A 24,332-nucleotide genomic window follows, 5' to 3' on the forward strand; every position below is an offset into this window, starting at 1 on the left:
CCGTGCTCAGCAGGGAGTCTGCTTCAGATTCTCTCTCTTCCTCTGCCCCTCCCCCTGCTCACTCTCTCTCTCTCAAATAAATAAATCTTTTTCAAAAATTGAAATATAATTCACATATCATAAAATCCACCCTTTTAAAGTACACAATTCAGTGATTTTTAGTATATTCACAAGCTCACGTAACCATTGCCACTATCTAATTCCAGAACACTTTCTTCACGCCAAAAAGAAACTCTATACCCCATAGCAGACAGTCCACATTCTTCCCTCCTCCCAACCCCTGGCAACCACTAATCTACTTTCTGTCTCCATGGATTTGCCTATTCTGGACATTCATATACGTGAAATCATACAATATGTGGTCTTTTGGGATGACCTTCTTTCTGTTAGCATAATACTTCAGGTTCATTCCTATTGTAGCATGTAACTGTATTTCATTCCTTTTTATGGCTGAATAATATTCCACTGTATGAATATGCCACATTCTGTTAATCCATTCATCAGCTGATGGATATTCCAGTTGTTTTCACTATTTGCCTATTATAAACAGTGGGCATACACCTAGGAGAGGAATTGCTGGGGCATAGAACTCTTTGTTTACTTTTTGAGGAACTGCCCAACTGTTTTTTTTGAAGTGACTCTGTCATTTCTGGTCACATTTCTTCTACCATATCCCTATATCTTCCTCTCCTGCCTTTTTACCTTTCCATCTCCAGTCTACCATATTTTTTTTTAAAAAATAGAATTAGGACACACAGTTATTTGTCTATATATGTTAAGCATTCATATAATGTGACAATATCTTAAATTAATATCTGGTTATAATAATAATAATAGCATAAAATTGAAATTGTCTATCAGAGCCAATGAGTAGTTTTTCAACTAGTACTCTGAGACTATTTAAAGAAGAAATACAAGGAAACCGTAGTCAGCAGTACTTTCTCTAACTTCCGAAGTGACACCAGCTCCAATTTATTGTAAATTAGAAGCACAGATATATCCTATACTTTAGTATAAACCCAGATACAATTCGATCTACAGAACAGCCATGACACAATATATAATGGAGACTACAATGATTAAAATACATCTGAATGTTCATTTCACAAATGTTTCTACAGGATTCTACCATAAGACTTGATTAACTGGCAATATTTGATGAAATCATATTTTGTATCCACATTTCAAGGAAGACAGTAAAGAGTCATGGTTGTGATAATAGGCTTTGGAGAGATGGTTCTGGACTGGAATTCCAATTTCACTATTTACTAGCAATGTGACCGAAATTCTGAACTAGAGGTAACTCATTTATAAAGTAACTTGCTGTATTCCATTTGTTATGAAAATTAAATGAAGCAGTGGGCTTTTATAAAGCAAAAAGGAAGCAATGTAGATGGAGAACTTAGTACAGTATAGGTACGTAGCAGGCACTCAATAAACTGTTACAGAAACAAAAGTTCATTTCTACTTAGGCTTAAGTTTGCTACCTATGTGAAAAGGCAACATCTTAAAAAAGAACAGCTGCAAAAGAATTTCTGTTTAACCAGCAAAGAGACTAGTGGTTTTATACCACATAGTAAATTTATATTATTTTCATGAGATTAATACACAAGTACATAATTATGTAAATTTTAGAAATTATATTCTGTTAAACACTCAAGAAAGCATCTCAGGTTTACCTAGAAGTACTTCTTTTAGTAACTGGAGCACCACTTAGTTCACTGGAGCATTTTTTTTTTTTTTTTTAGATAGAGACAGCCAGCGAGAGAGGGAACACAAGCAGGGGGAGTGGGAGAGGAAGAAGCAGGCTCATAGTGGAGGAGCCTGACGTGGGGCTCGATCCCATAACACTGGGATCACACCCTGAGCCGAAGGCAGATGCTTAACGACTGCACCACCCAGGCGCCCCACACTGGAGCAATTTATAGGGCCTGAAAGGCTCTTAAGGCCAAGTAAATTCAGAAGGGCTCTTAAGGCCAAGTAAAATAGTTATGTTTTTGCAATGCTGAAGTTTTTATTCAGTTTATAAGTCTCATGACATTTTGAATATGCACTCTTAAAATAAAAGTCAAAACAAAACAAAAAAAACCATGGTGTTTAGCTATTAAGTTTTTAAAATTTAATCAGCATGAAATTTAAGTAAAATGTCAAACCATAAACATTTTATGATGCAAAAATGAACTGCAAATGTGTCCACATAACTTATTATTTGAGCTACTGTTACTCAAAAGGATAAAATAGAATATGAAAACTGCTACTTTGAAAATTTATGTGAAGGGAATGCAGATGAAATTATACAAGAAATATTTATAAAATTATATATTTATAAGGACTAAAAAGTACTGCTTTTTTAGAGTCCCATTTCCTCTCAATTGTTTTACCATCATGAAAAATGATAAAAATAACACATTCCATACATGTTTAATGAGGTACATAGCAACTAAGGGTACTTTTTTTTTTTAAAGGGGGAAAGGGTCAAAGGGAGAGGGGTAGAGAGAGAATCTTAAGCAGTCTCCACACCCAGCACAAAGCCCAACGCGGGGCTTGATCTCGCAACCCTGAGATCATGTCCTGACCCGAATACAAGAGTCGGTCACTTAACCAACTGAGCCACCCAGGCACCCCCAACTAAGGATACTTTGATAGATTGTATTAATATATTTATTTAAAATTATTATAAAGTTAAGGTTACCACCAAATTCTCTTGAAAAGCTATATCAAGAAAAGCTATATCAAGAATCTATTTGAAATCACAGGAAACAGATGACCCTATATCCAATGTTTATATGACTAGTTTGAGTGTGATCCTTTTCCAACTCAAAGGCCTGGAATTTAACATTTTAAGCTAGCTCAAGTTCCTCTAGTCTTACTAAAGTTATACATAATGGATAAGTACTTAAAATACCCTTTACTGAGCTTTCCTTTCTAGATATATAGAATTCAGATTATCTTCTAAATATTTCAGGTAGATCCAGTTACCATGTCAGAATGTTATTAGCTTACGTGCTCTGGCCCATCAGAGAGGGAATCATGCAACACATCTACTACAAGCAACAAAAGAAATAGATTGCTTGTAATTAGCAGCTATCAGAAAAGAAACACTAGCTAGTTTCAATTTATTTCTCTAAGTAAAATCCAGAATCACCTCTGTTTGCTGTGGAAAAGATATCGGAATAAACTCATAGGTATCACATTATAATTTAAATAATAATTATTGTTTAAATGATTATCATAATTGCTCTTCTTCGTCATCTGGGACTACTTCAAATGCATCTACATTTAAAACTGTTCATTATATGGGGCGCCTGGGTGGCACAGCGGTTAATCGTCTGCCTTCGGCTCAGGGCGTGATCCCGGCGTTACGGGATCGAGTCCCACATCAGGCTCTTCCGCTATGAGCCTGCTTCTTCCTCTCCCACTCCCCCTGCTTGTGTTCCCTCTCTCGCTGGCTGTCTCTCTCTGTCGAATAAATAAATAAAATCTTTAAAAAAAAAAAATAAAATAAAATAAAACTGTTCATTATAAGAGGAAAATTAAAGTTACTTCAGATCAAATCCATTCCCAATGTTTATGGTTTTTTATTTTATATTACAAATGTCTCAGGGTACTTCTATAATTTGTATTCTACTCCCCACTTTTCTGTGTTAACATTTAAAAATCTGACAATTTATGATTGTTCTGGTGAAATGTATTAACATATATTAAGGTTTATATTCATATATTTTTATATTGTTCTGTATTTTTCTCTTTAATGGAGACAAAGGTAGAAAAAAGGAGAAAGCATTGAGAAGTGTTGGCTGTCTTTGTTGCTTGTCGTCTTTGGAATGATCACCCAAAATGCTAAATGTTTCATAGTCATCTGGAATTTGTCAACAATGTTGACAAAAATTTCACAGCAATATTAACTATATTTAAACATGAGATGTGTTAAGTTTAAGGTACAGCTAAGTACTGCTGTGTTACCATAGTGATAAGAAGTTAGCAATCAGAAAGCCATAAAATCTAGCTATTCATTATTCATATAAATGTACACACTGGGACAAGTCATGTCATCAGATCCTTTCATGAACAGCTAGAATTAAATTTGGGTCCTCAATGCATAAGTCATTCCCTATATTCTTAAAAAAATATGTGGCAAAAAAGAAGTACTCAACTGAAAAGAGATATTAACTATTACTGCAATCATATTTTTAGGATGTTATTTCTAGGTGACAAAACAGAGATGTGCACAGCCTCTGAAGAAAAGGGACCGTATTTATTTCCAAGTAATAGGAATAATGTTAGTGGGATAATCAAAGTATTGCTAACTTGATGAGAATGCAAACTTCTTAAAAATCAACTTTTGTTAAGAGTATTTATTATTATATTAGGGGCGCCTGGGTGGCTTAGTCGTTAAGCGTCTGCCTTCGGCTCAGATCATGATCCCAGGGTCCTGGGATCGAGCCCCGTGTCGGGCTCCCTGCTCAGCAGGAAGCCTGCTTCTCCCTCTCCCACTCCCCCTGCTTGTGTTCCCTCTCTTGCCGTGTCTCTCTCTGTCAAATAAATAAAATCTTTAAAAAAAAAAGAGTATTTATCATTATATTAGATTACTGTATGAAATCCCTGTTATTTGACTTTTTGACCTACAAAAATTCTAATTCCATATGGTTCAACTTAATAACTGACTCATAAGGAAAACTTTTAGATGCAAAAGATTTTTCATCATTATTATTATTTTTTAAAGATTTTATTTATTCATTTGACAGAGAGAGAGACAGCCAGCGAGAGAGGGAACAAAAGAGGGGGAGTGGGAGAGGGAGAAGCAGGCTCCCAGCGGAAGAGCCTGACATCGGGCTCGATTCCAGAACTCCAGGATCACGCCCTGAGCTGAAGGCAGACGCTTAACGACTGAGCCACCCAGGCGCCCCCGTCATTATTATTTTTATAAATTAACTGATAGAATAGTTAAATATGAAAAAAAATGTATCCTAAACATTTTTCCAAGCAACAGAAAGCTATAGGAAATTGTTTACATTTATAGATACTTTTAAGAGAGCTTTAAAAAACTGAACTGTAGCAATTACTACACAAGAGATACCAAAATGTATAATTTACAATTTTGTCAGCCAGCTGCTCCAAGATACTTATGCAAAGTTTACTTGCTTTGAGTCTAATAGTCAGAAAGCAAAGGAATAGGAGTAAATTAGCTATAGCATATTACTGAGCCTTCTTCATGGCTAAAATAATTTCTTTTACAAAGGTCATGTTAAATGACAAATAGTTATCCCCATCATACAGAGGATTAAATGACATATCTAGTGCAAGAAACAAAATAGTTTGCTTTCTAATTAGTGTATAGAACCAGACTGATTTGGCAGTAGAAACCAAATCTGTGGAGATGTTCATTCATTCACTTTTTCAGTCAGTCATCGTATGTTCATTGCACTGTTGTAATATGCCATTTTGTAGATTCTATAGATTCGGTAGGATACCACCAGTGTGGTACAGATATGCAGATGCCCTTTCTAGCTTATATTCTATGAAAATTTGTTCAACAGTGAGTCAACATGGGCAAAGTCTGTTCTAGTAACAACTCCCACTCCCTAAGATTTGTCTAATTTAGGAGCAGCAGTACCAGTGTGTGTGTAACTGACTGTGTATAGGGTTCCATGAGTATGCCTGAATGAAGTCATTTCATACTCTTCCTTTATTCCAGTGGCCCTTTCAGACCAATATCCCACTCAGGCAATGGCCCCGGGGGAAGCCTGCATCTTACTTAAATAAACACAGTCTTTGTCCTTCAGAGGTTCTCCTTTTTGGTGTTTTTGCACCTAGAGATCCATTAAGAATGAAAAGTTCCAAAAATTAGAGACCAAGAGGAAAACAGTAATCAAGGTATTTAAACTAGCATTTCCCCCATACTCTCACTTAGGTCTTTTTCCAGGCCGCATTCTCATTTTTACACTGAGATCTGTGACAAGGAAAGAAAAGAAAAGAAAAGAAAAAAGAAAAGAAAAGAAAAGAAAAGAAAAGAAAAGAAAAGGAAAGGAAAGGAAAGGAAAGGAAAGAAAAGAGAAAAGAAAGGAAAAGAAAGAAAAGGGAAAGAGAAAGAAAAAGAAAAAGAAAAAAAGAAGAGGAAGAGAAAAGAAAAAAGAAAAAAAGAAGCAAAGCAAGGATCTCACTAACAATACTTATTGACTATGAGGCACCCTCTCTGCCATGGAAAAAGTAGGCAAACCAGGTCTTCTAAACTCCCTCCTGATCTCATGTTCTCCTGGTTCTTTAATAGTCATTATTTGGTTTTATATGCATGGGTTAAACGATGTTCTTCAATAACGTAGTTCTCCTACCCCTCCAAATAGAAAATCCTGGATATGAAAGGTATTTATATAGAAACAATTCAAAAGGATGTAAGTATTTACAAAACTCGTTTGACATATGCACATCTTAGCCTGCAGTGCAGTTGTGTCAACGTTGGTGTTATTGGTGTTACGTGTTTTGTTCATTCTGATGAACTTCTTAAACCAAAAATCTTTACCCTGTTGCAAAAGACAATCTCTTCTTTTGACAAGATAAAGGTTAAATGATGATTTTTTAATGTCATAATACATTATGAAAATTAAGATTCGTTTTATATTTCTGCAGGAAGTCTGATTTTATTTTATTTTCCTTAAAGATTTTATTTATTTATTTGAGAGAGAGTGAGCAAAAGAGAGAGCACAAGCTGAGGGGGAGAGGCAGAGGGAGAAGCAGACTCCCCTCTGAGCAGGGAGCCCAACATGCGGCTCAACTCCAGGACCCTGAGATCATGACCTGAGCTGAAGGCAGATGCTTAACTGACTGAGCCACCCAGGCACCTTGGAAGTCTGATTTTAAATTAAGGGAATACTTTTAGAGATTATATAAAATTTTATAGATAAGTGGGTTTTAGAAGAACAGAAGGAATAGAGAACATATTCTAATTTGAAAGTGATTTAAACATAGTTTAAAGGAATTTCAGTGTTACACAAGAATATAACTCCCTCCACATTAACATAAATGAATGATAGCCAGTACCTGTGCTAAATTTTATTTTCTTTTTTTTAAGATTTTATTTATGTATTAGAGAGGTGGAGAGAAAGAGAACGAACACAAGTATGGGAGGAGGGGCAGAGAGAGAGGAAGAGGGAGAAGCAGACCTCCCCACTGAGCAGGGTGCCTGACATGGGACTTGATCCCAGGATCCAGGGATCATGACCTGAGCCAAAGGCAGACACCCAACTGACTGAGCCACCCAGCCCCCCCCACCCATTATGCTAAAATTTCTTGGATTGTCCTCCACCCCCAGCATTATAAGGGCCTTGGCTTCCAAACAATAGCTTGATATTAGTACAGATTTAGCATACCAAGCAAACAACCTGAACTGGTGATGCTTGCAAGATCAGGCAAGAGAGTAGTAATTTTTCAGAGAAGTGTGCCCTGCTGCCTGTAACAACCGAGACAAAATAACTTCAGAGCCAGACTTGCCTAAGTGCAAATGTTAGCTCCCATCGGCTGGACGACTTCAACCTATGTTTTCTCATCTAAAGATAGGGATACTAACACCAACTTTATGGGTTTTCATACAGAAAAATTAGAAACAAATGTGTAGAATAGTGAGTAATGCACAGCAATAATTTGTCACGTTGTAAAATAACAAAACAAAACAAAAACAAAGTAATAAGGCCAGAGAGGTTTAGCTCTGCTAACAATGCTCCAAGATCCATCAATTATTTTAAGAGGTCATAAGATTCTCAAAACAAAAATCAATATTAATTCACTTTATGTTAAAAATGCATAGGCTGGTCAACTATACTTCAATTAAAAAAATGCACAGGCTGTATCATTAAAGGCCTGAGTAGAAATGCCAACAAAGAATGCACGGGTTAAATGCTGGCACCGCTACAAGCTGAGATTTCATGTCATGAGCTCTTCTGACTAAGAAAAACAATTGATGAATACAGAAATTTTTGAAAGTGAATGCAAACTATAAAAGAATCATAGTTTGTTATCCCCCATAAATTTGGGACAGTGCTGGAGAGGCTTTAATTACTATGATTGTCTGAGAAAACATTTAAGGTCAAACAGTGGTTTGTTTTTTTCTTTTCAATCACAGGTAGATGTTTTTAATGTGATTATTTTATTAATCTGAAAATAAGAGGCAGTGAAAGCGGAGGGTTTAGATCCGAGATTTGATGAATTCTAGCCCTGGCTCTGAAATGCTGAGTAACTCAAAGTATTAAAGTCTCTAATCTCTTTGAACTCCAATTTAATTACTTAAAGCATTCTATTTAGCATGACTTATGCAGAGCATAATCAATATGTACTGTTGAAACATTAAAAGATAAAAGTAACCTTATCTATATTTAATTTTCTTTACAGTCTAATTATTCATGCTATCATTCCTGCATACAATCAAATTTAGGATTTTCACGTTTCATTTAATTTAAAAATGTGGTTCATAACTACTTTATTAAGCACTTAGTCTAGCAGATTAAACTACATGGTACTTGAACATACTATCCTGTGAATGAAGTAGTAAACAAATACTGAGCTTATAAATGAAATGCCCTCTATAATTTCAGAATATTTTCTAGCAAAAAGGAATGAGATGCAATGAGTGTAAGAGAAGTTATTGTTATCTTTTGTTATGTTTCTTGAGGAGCATAACAGACTAAAATTTAACATATAAGATTGTATATATGTGATATATATGTAATAATACATATATGAAAATAAGAAAAATGTGTCATTTACTTACAGAGAGGAGATAAGTTCCTTATGTGGAAACTGGGCAGATGGCAGACCCACAAAGCACCAGAGAACTTTAAAAAGTAACTCAGAGAACTTCAGCATACAGAGCACTTTAACAATACCTGAGGACCTAGGGAACAGACACTAGTATTTCCAGTATGTACCAATGACATAATATTAATGGAGTGGAATTAATAAATATTTGCTTTTCTCAGCTTGGTGTATTAGAGGGAGGGTGGATAGGACAACCTTCCTTAGAAGTATCCAAAAGCAAGAACAAAAATTGCATGCCTACTTGAATCTGAGGCATTTCTGATGTATTTAGTCACTGGAGGAACATCCAATTCATGACTATTAAAATTCTAACTAACTTTCAAAACCTAGATCAAAGGAAACACTATTATCTCGTGGTTTTTCCTCATTTTGAACATCTACAGCATTTCTTGCCTTTCTTGAGGCACCCATTCTGACTTGTATTGAAGTTGGTTGCATGATTTTGTTTATAACAAAATTTAACACAAGCTCCACATTGAGAGTGACTGTATCTTACTCATTGTCTGTCCTCCACAGTATCTAATAGCAGGGCTTTAATAAATACTTAAAATTAAAAAAAAAAGAGTAGAGTAATGACAAAGAATAAAGTACATTAATGTTCGCAAGATATGAAGTACGATATCCTAGCCATTCCACCCCACTCTTTTTTCTTGTTTTTTTTTCCTTTTTTCTCCTTTTAAAAAATGTTTAAATTTAATTCGACCCTTATAATACAATCCTTCTCTCACTTTCCTAACCTTTTACTTCTTAAATTCCAAAGTCAAGGATGGACAGAAATTTGCAGAAGTTATCTTTTCATACAAAATTATGGGAAGTCTGAATCTATTTCGGATCTGTTGAATATAAGTATTAAGGCGTAAGGATTGAGTAGTAAGAAGATCATGGTTAACATTTCTGTCCCAAGATATTTCTATCAAGGAAGAGTAGTGAGAGCAAGAGCTCTGGGAACAGAATTACATAGTGTGTTGGTGCCCGACTGGAGACTGTTGCTGAGGAGAGATATGTATACAAATGATCCTCTGGATGATTAAAAAGAAAAAAACAGTAATATAAAGGAACACAAGATTTTGCTACCTTTTGTCAAGAAACAACTATTTCTTAGGTCTTTCTTCCCTCCCTCCCTTCCCTCCATTCCTTCCCTCTTTGTTCCTCCCCACTTTCTCCTTTCCTCTCCTCACTTTCTTTGCCCCCTACCCCCATCAAGATGTTTCAATTTCCTATTTTGGTGAATGTTAGCATATAATAATGTTTTGTTAGCAGGTGAGCTAAACAAATAAAAGATTGGGCTTTTGAGACTTTAATGGCTAAAGAGAGAGACATACTACCAAATTACTATGTGACTAATGGGTCATAAATTAGTGGATTAGTGAATGCAAAAGCAGGAAATTACAAATCTACCATTAGGTAGTTGGGAAGATAGAAAAACTGCACCAAGAACTGACAAAAGAAATTCAGAATCTGTATCCAACTGGAAGACTTTCCCTGAGGGTCAACATGGCTAATAGGAAAAAATGAGTTTCAATCATCAGTTTGAAGATTACATTACAGTCACATTGCTCAGGAAATTCGGTCTTGAACAGCTTAAAACTGCCCAAATATTTTTAAAAGTCACATCTGAGCAACACTATGCATTTTACCATATATTATTCCATAGGTTTAGAGTAGCTAAATCTACATTAGAGGTAAAATTTTTCTTTGCTAAAACTTATCAAGTGTTCTAGTAGTTATCATACCCAATCATTAATGAAATAGGATAAGAGGAAGCTGTTTTGAAACTAATTTATCTAGCACAACTTTTTATTTGTATTCTTGAACTTAGGCTGAGATTTTCGTTTATCTGGTTCTCATTATTAACATTGTTAAAGTATTAGAAGACATTAACTGGGATAATATTGAGGAGATTTCACAATTTCTTAGGAATTCAGGTTTTCTAGCTTGCAAACTAAGCCATAGCAACAGTCTCTGAAGATGTGGTTTAAAATATAAGTATCCTAATTTGCTTGATTAGAACATTTTTTCCCTCAGTAGTTCACTTTTTTCTTTTGTATACAAATGACATTATTAGAAACCCACTTTAACAAAATCCACTCCCTTTTCCCCATGAAAATAACAATTAATGTACTTTTGATCACTGCATGGAGATCCATCCTCTATCAAGAAGTCTTTTAGTCACAAAAAGTGAAAACAGGGAGATTATTATAAAGTCTGTTTGTAACTTACGGAGTTTATTCTGTAGGTATATAAGACTCAATTCTGTATTCACTTTACAGTTTGTTTTCCTGCCAAGGTAGTACTTAACAAATATTCTGTTGCTATAAATTAATGTAATAAACCATTAGTTAATAATACTCATTAATGAGAATATTCAAAGAAGAAATGTTTAGGAATGCCTACTGACAAATATTTTGAAAGAGGTTGTAGCAGCTTTCTTTGAAATCATAAACACTTATAAGATTATTTTCAAGTTTTCTTGAAGAAAACAGCAGCATTTAGAATATAAGAAATAAATACATTTAGACTCTCTTGGTTTGCATATACATTTAAATATATTTTATGCTTTTTTGCAAGATTGGTCTTATAAAATTTTAAACATAAATACAAATTTTCTTGTTTCTAGAAGCTATATAATCAAGATAAAATTACTTTTTTTTTCTAAAGATTTTATTTATTTATTTGACAGAGATAGAGACAGCCAGTGAGAGAGGGAACACAAGCAGGGGGAGTGGGAGAGGAAGAAGCAGGCTCCCAGCGGAGGAGCCTGATGTGGGGCTTGATCCCAGAACGCCGGGATCACGCCCTAAGCCGAAGGCAGACGCTTAACGCCTGAGCCACCCAGGTGCCCCCAAGATAAAATTACTTTTAACAGTAATTATTTTAAAACACTTTAGACTTAAAAAATTAGAGTTTTCATTCTCATTTCTCCTTAACTAAGTTGCAGTTGACCTTTTGCTTAGGCATCAGTAAATTTCATAATGAAGAAAGTTTCCCAGTGATTCGTGTTTGTTGCAAAATAACACAGGTCTCTCTGAGGGCAAACACTGGAATTTATGTGCTTTGTTTTTTTCTCCCACTTTTTAAAAATTTGGTAAAATACACATAACATAAAATTGGCCCTACCATTTTTATGTGTACAGCTCAGTGGTATTTTTTCTTGTTTTTTTTCGCCATTATTGAGATAAAATTAACATATAACACTGTAAGTTTAAGGTATACAACATATTGATTTGATATACTTATATATAGCAAAATGATTATCACTGAAGTGTCACCTGATGACCCTATCACCTCACATAATTACCATGACTTTATGGTGGTGAGAACATTTTAGACTTACTCTCTCAATAAATTCCAAGTATATAATATGTTGTTGTAAACTGTAACCAAATGCTGTGCATTAGATTACCAGAACTGACTCATCTTCTAACTAGAATTTTGTATTCCTGACCAACATCTCCCCATTTCCTCTACTCTCCAGCTCCAGGTAGCCATCGTTCTATTCTCTGTTTCTCTAAGTTGGGCTTTTTTAGATTCCACATATAGGTGCTATCATATAGTATTTGTCTTTCTATGTCAGAATTATTTCACTTAGTGTAATGTCCAGAAGGGCTGTTCATGTTGTCACCTGTTCTCCAGGCTGAAGAAGTTTCTATTGTATATATATATACCACATCTCTTTCCATTCAACTGTCGATGGACTCTAAGGTTGTTTCCACATTTTGGTTATTGTAAACAGTGCTGCAATGAATATGGGAGTACAGGTATCCTTTCAAGATCCTGTTTTCACTTCCTTTAGACATATATAACCGGAAGTAGTATTGCTGGATCATATGATAGTTCTATTTTTAAGTTTTTGAGGAGCCTCCTTACAGTTTTCCATAGTGGCTGAACCAACTTACATTCCCACCAATAGTGCACAAAGTTCCCCTTTTCTCCACATCCTTGCCAACACTTGTTATCTCTTGTCTTTAAAAAAAAAAAAAAAAAAAAAAAAAGAGGTTTTATTTATTTGAGAGAGAGAGAGAAAGAGAGAGCACGAGGTGGGGGAGGGGCAGAGGGAGAAGCAGACTGCCCTCTGAGCAGGAAGCCCAATGCCAGGCTGGATCCCAGGACCCCAGGATCATGACCTGAGCTGAAGGCAGCCGCTTAACCGACTGAGCCATCCAGGCACCCCTATATCTTGTCTTTTTGATAATAGTCATTCTAACAGGTGTTAGGTGATATCTCATTGTGGTTTTGGTTTGCATTTCCCTGATGATTAGTGATATTAACACCTTTTCATGTGCCTGTTGACCATTTGTCTTTGAAAAACAAAAGTCTATTCACTTCCTCTGCCCATTTTAAATCAGACCGCTTGATTTTTTGCTAATGAATTGTATGTATTCTTCATATTTTTTGGATATTAAACCCTTATTAGATACAAGATTTGCAAATATTTTCTCCCCTTCTATATGTTGATGTAGTCCCACCTATTTATTTTTGCTTTTGTTACTTGTACTTCAGTGTTATATCCAAAAAATCATTCCCCAGACCAATGCCAAGGAGATTTTCCCCTATTTTTTTCTAGGAGTTTTATAGTTTCAGGTCTCACATTCAAATTTTCAATCCATCTCAAGTTCATTTTTGTGAGTGGTGTAAGATAGGGTTCCAATTTCATTTTTCTGCATGTGTTCATCCAGTTATTCCAAAAACATTTATTAAAAAGACTACCCTTTCTTTGTTTGTGTAGTCTAGGCTCCTTTGTCAAGTATTAGTTGACCATATGCATGAGTTTATTTCTGGGCTCCTTTTTTTTTTTTTTTTTTTTTGAGAGAGAGAGGGAGAGCGAGCATATGTGAGTGGGGAGGGGCAGAGGCAGAGAGAGAATCCCAAACAGGCTTCATGTAAAGCATGGAACCTGATGCAAGGGTTGAGCTCATGATTCTGAGTTCATGACCTGAGCTGAAATCAAGAGTCAGATGCTTAACTGACTAAGCCACCCAGGCACCCCTATTCTGGGCCCTTGATTCTATTCCATTGGTCTATATCTATTTTTATGCCAGCATCATACTGTTTTGATGACTACAGATTTATAGTGTAGTTGAAATCAGAAGTGCAATGCTTCCAGCTTTGTTCTTTCTCAGGATTGCTTTGGCTATCCTGGGCTTTTTGTTGCTCCATGAATTTTTAGGATAGTTTTGTGTTTTGTTTTTTTTTTTCTATTTCTATGAAAAACGCCATTGGGATTTTGACAGGAATTGCACTGAATCTGGAGATAACATTGGGTAGTATAGACATTTTAGCAATATTAATTCTTCCAAACCATGAACTTGGATATCTTTCCATTTGTTCGTGTCTTCTTCAGCCTTACGGTTTTCGGTATACAGATCTTTCACCCCCTTGGTCAAATTTATTCCTAAGTACTTTAGTGTTTTCCATGCTATTGCAAATGAGATTATTTTATGTCTTTTTCAGATAGTTTATTGTTAGGGTATAGAAATGCAGTTGATTTCTACATGTTGATTTTGTATCCTACAACTTTATTGAGTTCATTGGTTTGTTCTGAATGTTTCGGTGGAATTTTCAGGATTTTCTATATGTAAGATCATATCATCTGCTAACAAAGACAATTTAGTTCTTCCCTTTTGATTTGGATGCCTTTTATTTCTATATCTTACCTAATTGCTCTGGCTAGAACTTCCAGTACTATGTTGAATAAGAGTGGTCAGATTGGGCACCCTTGTCTTATTCTTTATTGTAGAGGAAAAGCATTCAGTCTTTCACTATTGAGTGTTGTGTTAGCTGTAGGTTTGTCATATACAGCCTTTTATAATGTTGAGGTATGTTCCTTATACACCTACTCCATTAAGAGTTTTTGTCATGAAAGCATGTTGTATTTTTTCAAGTGCTTTTTCTTCATCTATTGAGATGATCATATGATTTTTATCTTTTATTCTATTAATGTAGTACATCATATTGGTTATTGATTTGCATACGTTGAACCACCCTTACATCTCAGCAGTAAATCTTGCTTGATAATAGTATAATTCTTCTAATGGGCTGTTAAATCTAGTTTGCTAATATTTTGTTGAGAATTTTTGCATCTCTATCTGGGATATTGGTCTGTAGTTTTCTTATTTTGTAGTGTCATCTGCATAAGGGTAGTGCTGGCCTCATAAAATGAGTTTGGGAGTACTTTGATTTTTTGGACGAGTTTGAGGAGATTGTCATTAATTCTTCTTTAAATATTTGTTAGAAATTTACCAGTGAAACCAGCTGCTTTGGACTTTTCTTTGCTGGGACATTTTTCATTACTGATTCAATCTCCTTACTTGTTATTGGTCTGTTCATATTTTCTTTCTTCATGATTAAGTCTTGGTAAGTTGGATGTTTCTAGGCAGTTATCCAATTTGTTGGTATACAATTGTTCATAGTAGTCTTTCAAGACCCTATATATTTTTGAGTTATCTGTTGTAATGTCTCTTCTTTCATTTCTGATTTTATTTATTTGAGTCTTCTTTTTCTCTTATTCTAGCTAAAGGTTTATCTTTTCAAACTAGTAGCTCTTGGGTTTGTTGATCTTTTCTATTGTTCTTCTTGTCTCTATTTCATTAATTTCTGCTCTGATATTTGTTATTTCCTTCCTTCTGTTAACAGCAGGCTTTATTTGTTCTTCTTTTTCTAGTTCATTGAGGTGTAAAATTAAGTTTATTTGAAATCTTTTTTCATCTTTATATAGGCATTTACGACTATAGATAATCCTCCTAGAGCTACTATTGTAGGGGCGCCTGGGGTTGCTCAGTCATTTAAGCATCTGCTTTTGGCTTATGTTTTGATCCCAGGGTCCTGGGTGATCCCAGGGTCCTGGGATAGAGTTCTGCGTTGGGCTCCCTGCTCAGTGGGGACTCTGCTTCTCCCTCTCCCTCTGCCTGCCACTCCCTCTGCTTGTGTTCTCTCTCTCTGTCAAATAAATAAATAGAATCTTTATTTAAAAAAAAGAACTGCTCTTGTAGCATCCCATATGTTTTGGTTTCCATTTTCATTTGTTTCAAGATTTTTTTTAAATTTCTCTTTTGATTTCTTCTTTTACCTATTGGTTGCTCAGGAGTATTATTTAATTTTCACATATTTGTAAAATTTCCAACTTTCCTCCTATTATTGATATCTAGTTTCATACCATTGTGATGGGAAAAAAAATACTTGGTATGATTTCAGTCTTCCTACATTTGCTAAGACTTGTTTTGTGTCATATGATATTCCTAGAGAATGTTCCATGCATGCTTCAGAAGGATATGTATTTTGCTGCTGTTGGATAGAATGCCTGTATATGTCTGTTAGGTCCGTTTGATCTAAAGTATGGTTCAAGTTCAATGTTTCTTGTTAATTTTCTGTCTGGATGATCTATTTGTTGTCAAAAGGAGGGCCCTAAAATCTCTAACTATCAATGTATTGTTGTGTAGCTTTCTTCAGATCTGTTACTATTTGCTTAATATATTTATTTGCTTCACGGTTGGGTGCATATATATCACAACTATTATATCTTCTTGACAAATTGACCACACTATCATTACATCATGACCTTCTTTGTCTCTTATTAACATTTTTCACTTGAAGTCTATTTTGTCTGATATAAGCATAGCTAATCCTGCCCTCTTTTGGTTTCCATTTACATGGAATATCTTTTTCCATCCCTTCACTTTCAGTCTGTGTGTGTACTTAAAGCTGAAGTGAGTCTCATGTAAGCAGCATATAGTCAGGTCTTGTTTTTTATCTAGCCAGCCACTCTATGCCTTTTGACTGGAGAATTCAATCCTTTTACATTTAGAGTAAGTGTTAATAGGCAAGGACTTACTAATGCCACCTTATTGTTTTCTGGCTTTTTTGGCATTCTCTGGCTCCTTTCTCCCCTTGCAGCCTTCCTTTGTGAATTGGTGATTTTCTATAGTAGTTCTCTCTCTGATTCCTTTCTCTTAATCTATGAGTATACTACATGTTTTTGTTTTATGGTAACAACCTAACTTCAACTGCACACAAAACCTCTACACTTTCACTCTCCCTCTTCTAAGTTTTTAATATCACAACTTATCTCTTTTTTATATTGAAATTATACTAGTTATAGTTATTTTTAATACTTTGTCCTTTATACTAATATTTAAGTGGTTAACACACCATCATATTAGAATATTCTGACTTTGACCATATATTTACCTTTACTACTGTTGTATATTTTCATGTTTTTTCATGTTACTAGTTAGCTTCATTTCAATTTCAAGAACTCCTTTCAGCCTGTCTTGTAAGGCAGGTCTAGTGGCAATGGATTCCCTCAGCTTTTGTTTGTCTAGGGAAGACTTTATTTCTCCTTAATTTCTGAAAGATGATTTTGCTGAATTATGCACTTTCCTATGCCTTGGAAATATCTTGTATTGCTCAGGTCACAGCTATATTAAAGAATTGTATCTTTCATATTATATAGGAAATCTAAAATAGCTAAAAATATAAAATTTATATATATTTTATTTGAATTAAGAGAGTAGAATTCTATGATAGACTATTTTCCTCATGATTTTATGCTTTATAACCTAAATTAAAAAATTAAAATCAGCCTACTTAACACATTAATATCTGAAACTTAAGCTTTGGCAGGATAATTTAGTTGTCAGATTCAGAAGGTTTCCCTAAAGACTTTAAAGCCTATAGAGGAAGAGACAATGATTCTGTCACAAAATATTATTTTATGCTAAACATAAGAATTCATGACACTGCTCACAACCAACATCTTCTTACTGAGAATGCAGTTCTTCATTCTCCCATCCTTCAAGTAGCTTCTTACTACTAACATAAGTCATACTTTAACGCAAAGAACCTCACAAACCCTCACGTGCCTAACTACAACATGTGATCTAAAAATTAGGCCCATGGGCAGGATGGTACAAGCACTTTTTGACAAGAGAAAAGGAGCAAGAGAGACATGTGACAGTACCATACTTGATGTGACTTTTATGTTTGTTCTGGTTCTGTACTTCCAGCCTAAGTGGTGTATTAGGTTCCACAGAATAGTCTTCTAATACAGTAGGAGTGCTCTGTGATATCTACCTAACCCGGGGTGATGACAGATGGAAAAGATGAGCATGAGTGTGTCTCTTCTTCAAATTTCAATGTTTCTAAATTGTTACAAGGAAAGATAGCTAAAGACTTCAGAAGAAACAATATTCTTTTAAAATATTTCTATGCTTACTTTACACTCATTTGTAATTTTTTAAATTAAGGTAGTTTCAAATCATTAATTAATAATATAGCATAACTGTAATAAAGAGTATTTTATGGAGGCTCTTAAAACATAAGTGAACAATTTTAGAACATATGAATGTATACAGCTTGATAAAGAGATTAGTATACTAAGTACAATTTTGTCTGTGAGAAGAGATAATCTGACATCTCAAGCAATCAAACTACTCCTTCGACTTGCCTGCTCTTCCTTGAAATTAACATCTATAGTCTTTGAGTGCTCATTATATCTAGATAGATGTGAAAATAAAAAGAAGAGGTCTTGTCCTGGAAACTCTTACAATCAAAGCAATAACAATTTTTTGGATAACTGAATGTTTATTTCCTTAATAGTTTCTCTCAATGAAAACATGCTTAAAGATTATAAACTGAGGAGCTTAAGGAATCAAGATAATTCAAAACCAAACTGAAATTTTCTCGTGATATAAAATATGTACCTACCTTTGTGGAATATAGAACATATGTTGGGGAGGTGGTTTATAGAGGACTCCTTCATACACAGGCCAGAGCCCGCTTAAAATTCTGAAGAGAGAACTTTTCCCACAACCATTAGGACCAGTTATCAAAAGATGCATTCCTTCTTGTACCTAAAGTAAGAAATAAAATTACAAATTGCAATATTTAAAAATGATTTCATTTGTTAGCATTTAAAAATGATTCATTTTTTAAAAACTTTCAAACACATGATAACCCAGGGTAGGCAAGGAGTCAAAAATATATATATATCAGGATGGAGAACATCAAATTTGGCTTTTGACTATGCTCTGAAGCTAAAAGTATGATAAAGTAATCCAACTCCAAAGGAAATGGATCTTCTTGGAATGAGTACTGCCTTTCTAAAATTTTAATTGAGGTCTTGTCATCAGGCACACACACACATATGTAGAAACACAGCCATATGGGAGATAATAAAGTATACATTTTTTAATTAAAATACATTACATTTTACTTTATTTATATTAATATTTGGTTAAATTTATATTGAATTCAAATACAACTTTGTTGTTTTTGTCAGTTGGAGTTATTAGCTACAAAGCTATTCTAAGATCCAGCTGGGTAGCGTAATTTTGTACTTCGGCAGTCTGAAATATTACACAGTCAGAAAAGCCCATAATCAGACAGATGAAATGATTCTAATTCTGTTTTATTCACAGAAGGAGAAAATACATGTACCAAACCAGGACAGAGGAAAGCAAGAGGATTATATCTTAGTCTTATGTCTAGGAATGAATTTAAAACATATATATATATATCTTTTTTTATCCGGGAGTTATTTATCCATTATCAACCGGGTGCTTCTCTTTAGAATCTTCCATCTTATTTGTCATTTAAATTTTAACAGTTAAATTTCATGAGTTCCCATTCCACCCAATAGGATCAGGAAGTTGTCTTCGTATGGTATTTAAAGAGTATTAGAAAGAATAAGGAAAAGGAACAACATTTAAAAATTTGCTCTAAGAACAACGATAACATTTCTGAGAACAAATGATATTTTATAATGGTGATTAAAAAGTGAATGCAGCATCAAGTATGAGAGGCAGAAATCTACAGTATGCTTGTAGATAAAGCTTTGTATAATATGGATACAAATATCTAAGTATTAATGATATAGAGTATATCATACTGAAAATTCAAAGATGAAAAAACATTATATTATTTGGGTTATGCCAGTATAAGGGGTCAGTTCCATGTCTACACATTGTGTGTAACATAAGCTGAAATCTTTTTGTTGAAAGAAGGTGGTGGAGAGAGGGAGGAAGGGAAGGAAAAGAGAAGGGTTGGATGGAGTTAAGATAAGGGAACTAGGAATGTATATAATAAGTGTATGTAAAGCAAAATGGTTCAGATTTACATTCTGTCTAAATAATTAGATATTTCCTCAGTAAACATTGATTATTCACCATGTGCCAGACATTCTTTTAGGCACAAGGGATACAGGGCTACCCAAGACAAATTCTCTGTTCTCACGATTTACATTATAGTGGGAAACATGGCAAAAAAGAAGTTAACAAAAAATTAGGTAGTGATGGGCGCCTGGGTGGTGCAGTCTTTAAGCGTCTGCCTTTGGCTCAGGGCATGCTCCTAGCGTTCTGGGATTGAGCCCCACATCAGGTTCCTCTGCTAGGAGCCTGTTTCTTCCTCTCCCACTCCCCCTGCTTGTGTTCCCTCTCTCGCTGGCTGTCTCTGTCAAATAAATAAATAAATAAATAAATAAATAAATAAATAAATAAATAAAATCTTTTTAAAAAATTAGGTAGTGATAAATGCTATTATAATAGCAAAAGAAAAAAGATGCATTTGGGAAAGATGGTGACATTGTGGGGTTGGAGGCTGTGGGGGGGTGGTGAGGAGAGCTTCTTTTGATTGGGTGGTCAAGAAAATCCTCTTTGAAGAGGTAATATTTCACCTGAGCCTGTGTGACAAGAAAAAACCAGTCAGAGCTGGAGGAAGAGCATTTCAGGCACTGGAGGCAGCTACCACAAGGATATGACAGGAGAGAGCTTGAGTCTAAATTTTACTATATAATTTTACTATAGATATTTTTTCTCCCTAATTGTATCCAAACTGACAAGATATTTTGATAGAATAAAATTCAAAGAAAATCCTGGGAAGAGCCCAAAAAGAATTAATTTTGTGATTTGCTGTGCTCTTTCACTAGAGAGGTTAAGGAAGTTTAATTTTGTAGAAGCCTAATACTTCCCAAATGATTTTTTTAAAGGTATGTGCCATGGCAAAAGGCATATTCACAAAATATTTTAATAGCATCATTCTCAGGAATTCTCAGAAATTTAACACATTTTGAGCCATGATAGAAGCCTTTTCTACATTCAAATTCTTTTATTGGCATAAGTTTTCTTACGCTTCGTAAACAGCAAATGTGAAGCAAAAATAATTCCCACATTTATTGTATTTTCTTCCAAACAGTTTTTAATTCCATAATGTCTACAAAAGGATGAGAATCTTTTCCCCTAGAAACCTGTTTGTCAATGCATACAGAGGAAACAGAACTTTTATTATATTTTAGGGACCTGACCCTTTAAATAAAACTCCCTGAGTCAGAAAAAGACCACTTATCATAAAGTGTACTATATTAACATATATCTTTGTAGAACTTCAAAATTCATGATATTTTCATTAGATTAAGTATTTTAAAATTAATTTTTTATAAAAAATAAACTGAGCCCTGAATTTTTTCACAGGAAGAGTGTGATGTATCCACAATAATGTAGTTAGTAGGTGGCAGAATTCAAGATTTACTCTATTTAATAAATGGAGCAATAAGAATTAATATTACAAAACCTAGCCTCACAATTCTACACAAAGAGTCATAAATCGTAAATGGCTTAACTATTAATAAGTAATTAAACATTCCATGTATGCCTCTTCAAATGTTTTATTTCAAATCTACTTAAGATTATGGTACATCATTAGCACCTATTAGGTACTCATGGCCAGATCCAAATAATTAAATCACTCTGTAGGTCTATAAATGGAAAAATAAAGCCTAACCAAATTGTAGTTAAAACACAATTTCTCTTATATTTATTAACACAGAATCTCCCCATGTTTAGTACTTATCATCTTCCAGCCCCCTTATTCATTTGCAAACCCATCTTTAACAATTAAGGCTAGACTGAGGAACATACTAAAATCATTAGTGCATGTATTGCCATACTTGTAATTCTGTTACCAAGTCCAATCATGTCATTGTTTGAACTACACTTAGATGCCTGAATTATAGTCATTTAGGCTTATCTGAAAATTATTGTGTACTTGAATTGCAAAATGTATGTTTTAATTTTGCAATGCTTAAAATTAGGGCCTCAGGTTTGTTAAGCAATTTTTACATCTTGGTTTCTGTAGTCAAGACATAGAACAATAAATAACAAATATCTCTCATTCAAATATCTCTTATAACAAAATTAAAAACTAAATGCCAATCCATGAATCTTCTATTTTTTTCCGAATAGAAGATGTGATTATTGGAAATATAAATTAAATTTAGGTAATATTCAATAATGGAAGTAAGCTTGTTAAGGACTTCTTTCCTCATATTTTAGTAAATATATTACAATATAGGCTTTTATATTTTGAGTAATCCCTATAAGGAAAAAATTAATTTTATTTCCAGGTATTAATTTCTGATGAATTTTTCTATTGTTCCCAAAAGTTACCTTGTATAGGCCCTCAGTGCACTGAGAAATTTTGATTTTCAACCTGGGAAAAAGCAGTAGAAATCAAATTTCTCTTTCTCTTTGCTTTCTGAGGAAGTAACTGCTTCTGTAATTGAGTCACTGTGCATACCTTTCTTGATTTCCCCTCCTTTCCATATGCTCCTCCAAGTATATAACATAAGGTACATGAATTCTGAGTTGTTTTGTATTAGTGTGATGGCAACAATCAGAAGATTCTTGAATATCATCTTACTTTGAAGTTTAGCCTGGAAGCCACCACTTCTCCCGTTGGTGTAATTATGGGAACATTTTCACAAATTATTCCTTGATCGACATCAATAACTCTTCCTAAAAGTTAAGGAATAGTTTAAGTTATAAAAGCCATTACATGTGGCATCTACATATAAAGCAAAATTTAATGTAAATGTGGACATTCTGACACATATATTTGGAAAATCATTCTCAGAAACATGATTTTACAATAATCTAATGTCAATGTCATAATGAGAGCATGATGGGATAAACTCTATCTCATAGAACCCAGCCATATTCTTTACAATTACTTATTTCACTAAATTAACCTTTCCTACAGAAAAAAAAAATAGCACTGCAAAAAGGGAATTAAGACAAGGAAGAGTACAATTTTTAAAAATGTGATAACCATGGGGCGTCCAGGTGGCTCAGTCGTTAAGCGTCTGCCTTCAGCTCAGGTCATGATCCCAGTGTTCTGGGATTGAGCCCCGCATCGGGCTCCCCACTCAGCAGGAAGCCTGCTTCTCCCTCTCCCACTCCCCCTGCTTGTGTTCCCTCTCTCACTGCCTCTCTGTCAAATAAATAAATAAAATCTTTAAAAAAAAATGTGATAACCAAACTTAAGTTTAAAAACATGGAAGGATGAAGAACAATAAGATGTTAGCTCTAATTCTGTGTTTGAATTTTAAAAGCAAACAATTTGTTCTGCATATGGGCAGTTTCCAAAAATAATTCTAGAAATTTGTCCTAAATACAAGTAGCATAATTTTTTTATGGCAATGTTAGTCACCACTCCTCAAATTGTGACACTAATTTTAGGAAGAACTGTTTAAATAAGCAAGTATTAGTTCTTTGTAACCGTTAAAAGCTATCTTCTAGAAATATTTGGTTTAGTTGCTAAAATAAACATTCAAATATAGGAAAATACAAAACATTTGATTCAATACCTTTGATCTCCAACGCATCACTAAGGGGTAATTCTATGTTAGCTCCATTCTTGCTGTGGCTTTCAGACTCTTGCAAGACAGCAGCTCTCTTATAAATGCCTCTTTTCACTTCATCAAAGACCCAAAACATATTGTACACTCGAGCAGTATAGCCTGCTAATTCTGTGATCTAAAACCAGCACAGAGGGGTAAAATAGAGTTAATATACCCAAGATAGACTTTTTAAAAAAGATATGCAATCCTATCAGCTTCCTGATTTAATGTTAAAAATCTTATTTTACTATACATGAAAAAAAATATACATCTGGTAACTATCACAAGTAACAGTAAAAGGCTTACCCAGAGAGCAACATAGCAAGTCAATGTGAGTTTGATTGGAATTACAAAACCTGTAAAATATTGTTTGTTCAAGCCACGGTTCAAAATAAAATGTAAAGATTTCAGAATGTTAGTGAGGCCTAAAGATCTTTCAGTCAAATTTCTGATTTGGCTCCATTTACAAGACAAATTTTATTTCCAGAAAATAAGAAATTTTGTGAAAAGCTTAAGGTCATAATGATCCTTTGTTTTAATATCTTTTTTAGATTTAAAAGAGAAGATTTTAAATGGAAGAAAAACACTTTTTTTTTCTTATTATGAGATGAATGTTTCTGAGTCAAATTGATTGTCAACATTCCTAAGCTTTACCAAAGGAAATACCCATCAGAGGATATCAGTATTGAGAGTGAGCTCAGTGAAAAGCTTCAAATCCTTTTCAGTCCAAATCCCACAATTCAGCTTCTTTTCAAGCCAAACATGATGTACATGCCCAAAGAAAAACATTAAATATGACTTTTATTCTAGGCGAGATTATAAAATGAGATCAATCTCTGCTTTAGTCCATAAGGCTCAA

At 34.3% G+C, this 24,332-nt stretch overlaps 1 protein-coding gene across 1 annotated transcript in view; it reads right to left on the bottom strand.

The window, feature by feature from the left end:
* The window catches only part of ABCD2 (ATP binding cassette subfamily D member 2), a 66,720-nt gene that overhangs the window by 25,180 nt on the left and 17,208 nt on the right, over positions 1–24,332 (bottom strand). Inside the window, exons 4-6 of the mRNA XM_026502115.4 lie at positions 23,441–23,609; positions 22,495–22,589; positions 18,508–18,653 (exon numbers count right to left, since the gene is read on the bottom strand). Coding sequence (XP_026357900.2) covers positions 18,508–18,653; positions 22,495–22,589; positions 23,441–23,609 — 410 coding nt within the window. The remainder of the gene's footprint in view (positions 1–18,507; positions 18,654–22,494; positions 22,590–23,440; positions 23,610–24,332) is intronic.

This window comes from Ursus arctos, unplaced genomic scaffold, assembly GCF_023065955.2.
Source record: "Ursus arctos isolate Adak ecotype North America unplaced genomic scaffold, UrsArc2.0 scaffold_26, whole genome shotgun sequence".
In the NCBI taxonomy this organism is placed as follows: domain Eukaryota; kingdom Metazoa; phylum Chordata; class Mammalia; order Carnivora; family Ursidae; genus Ursus; species Ursus arctos.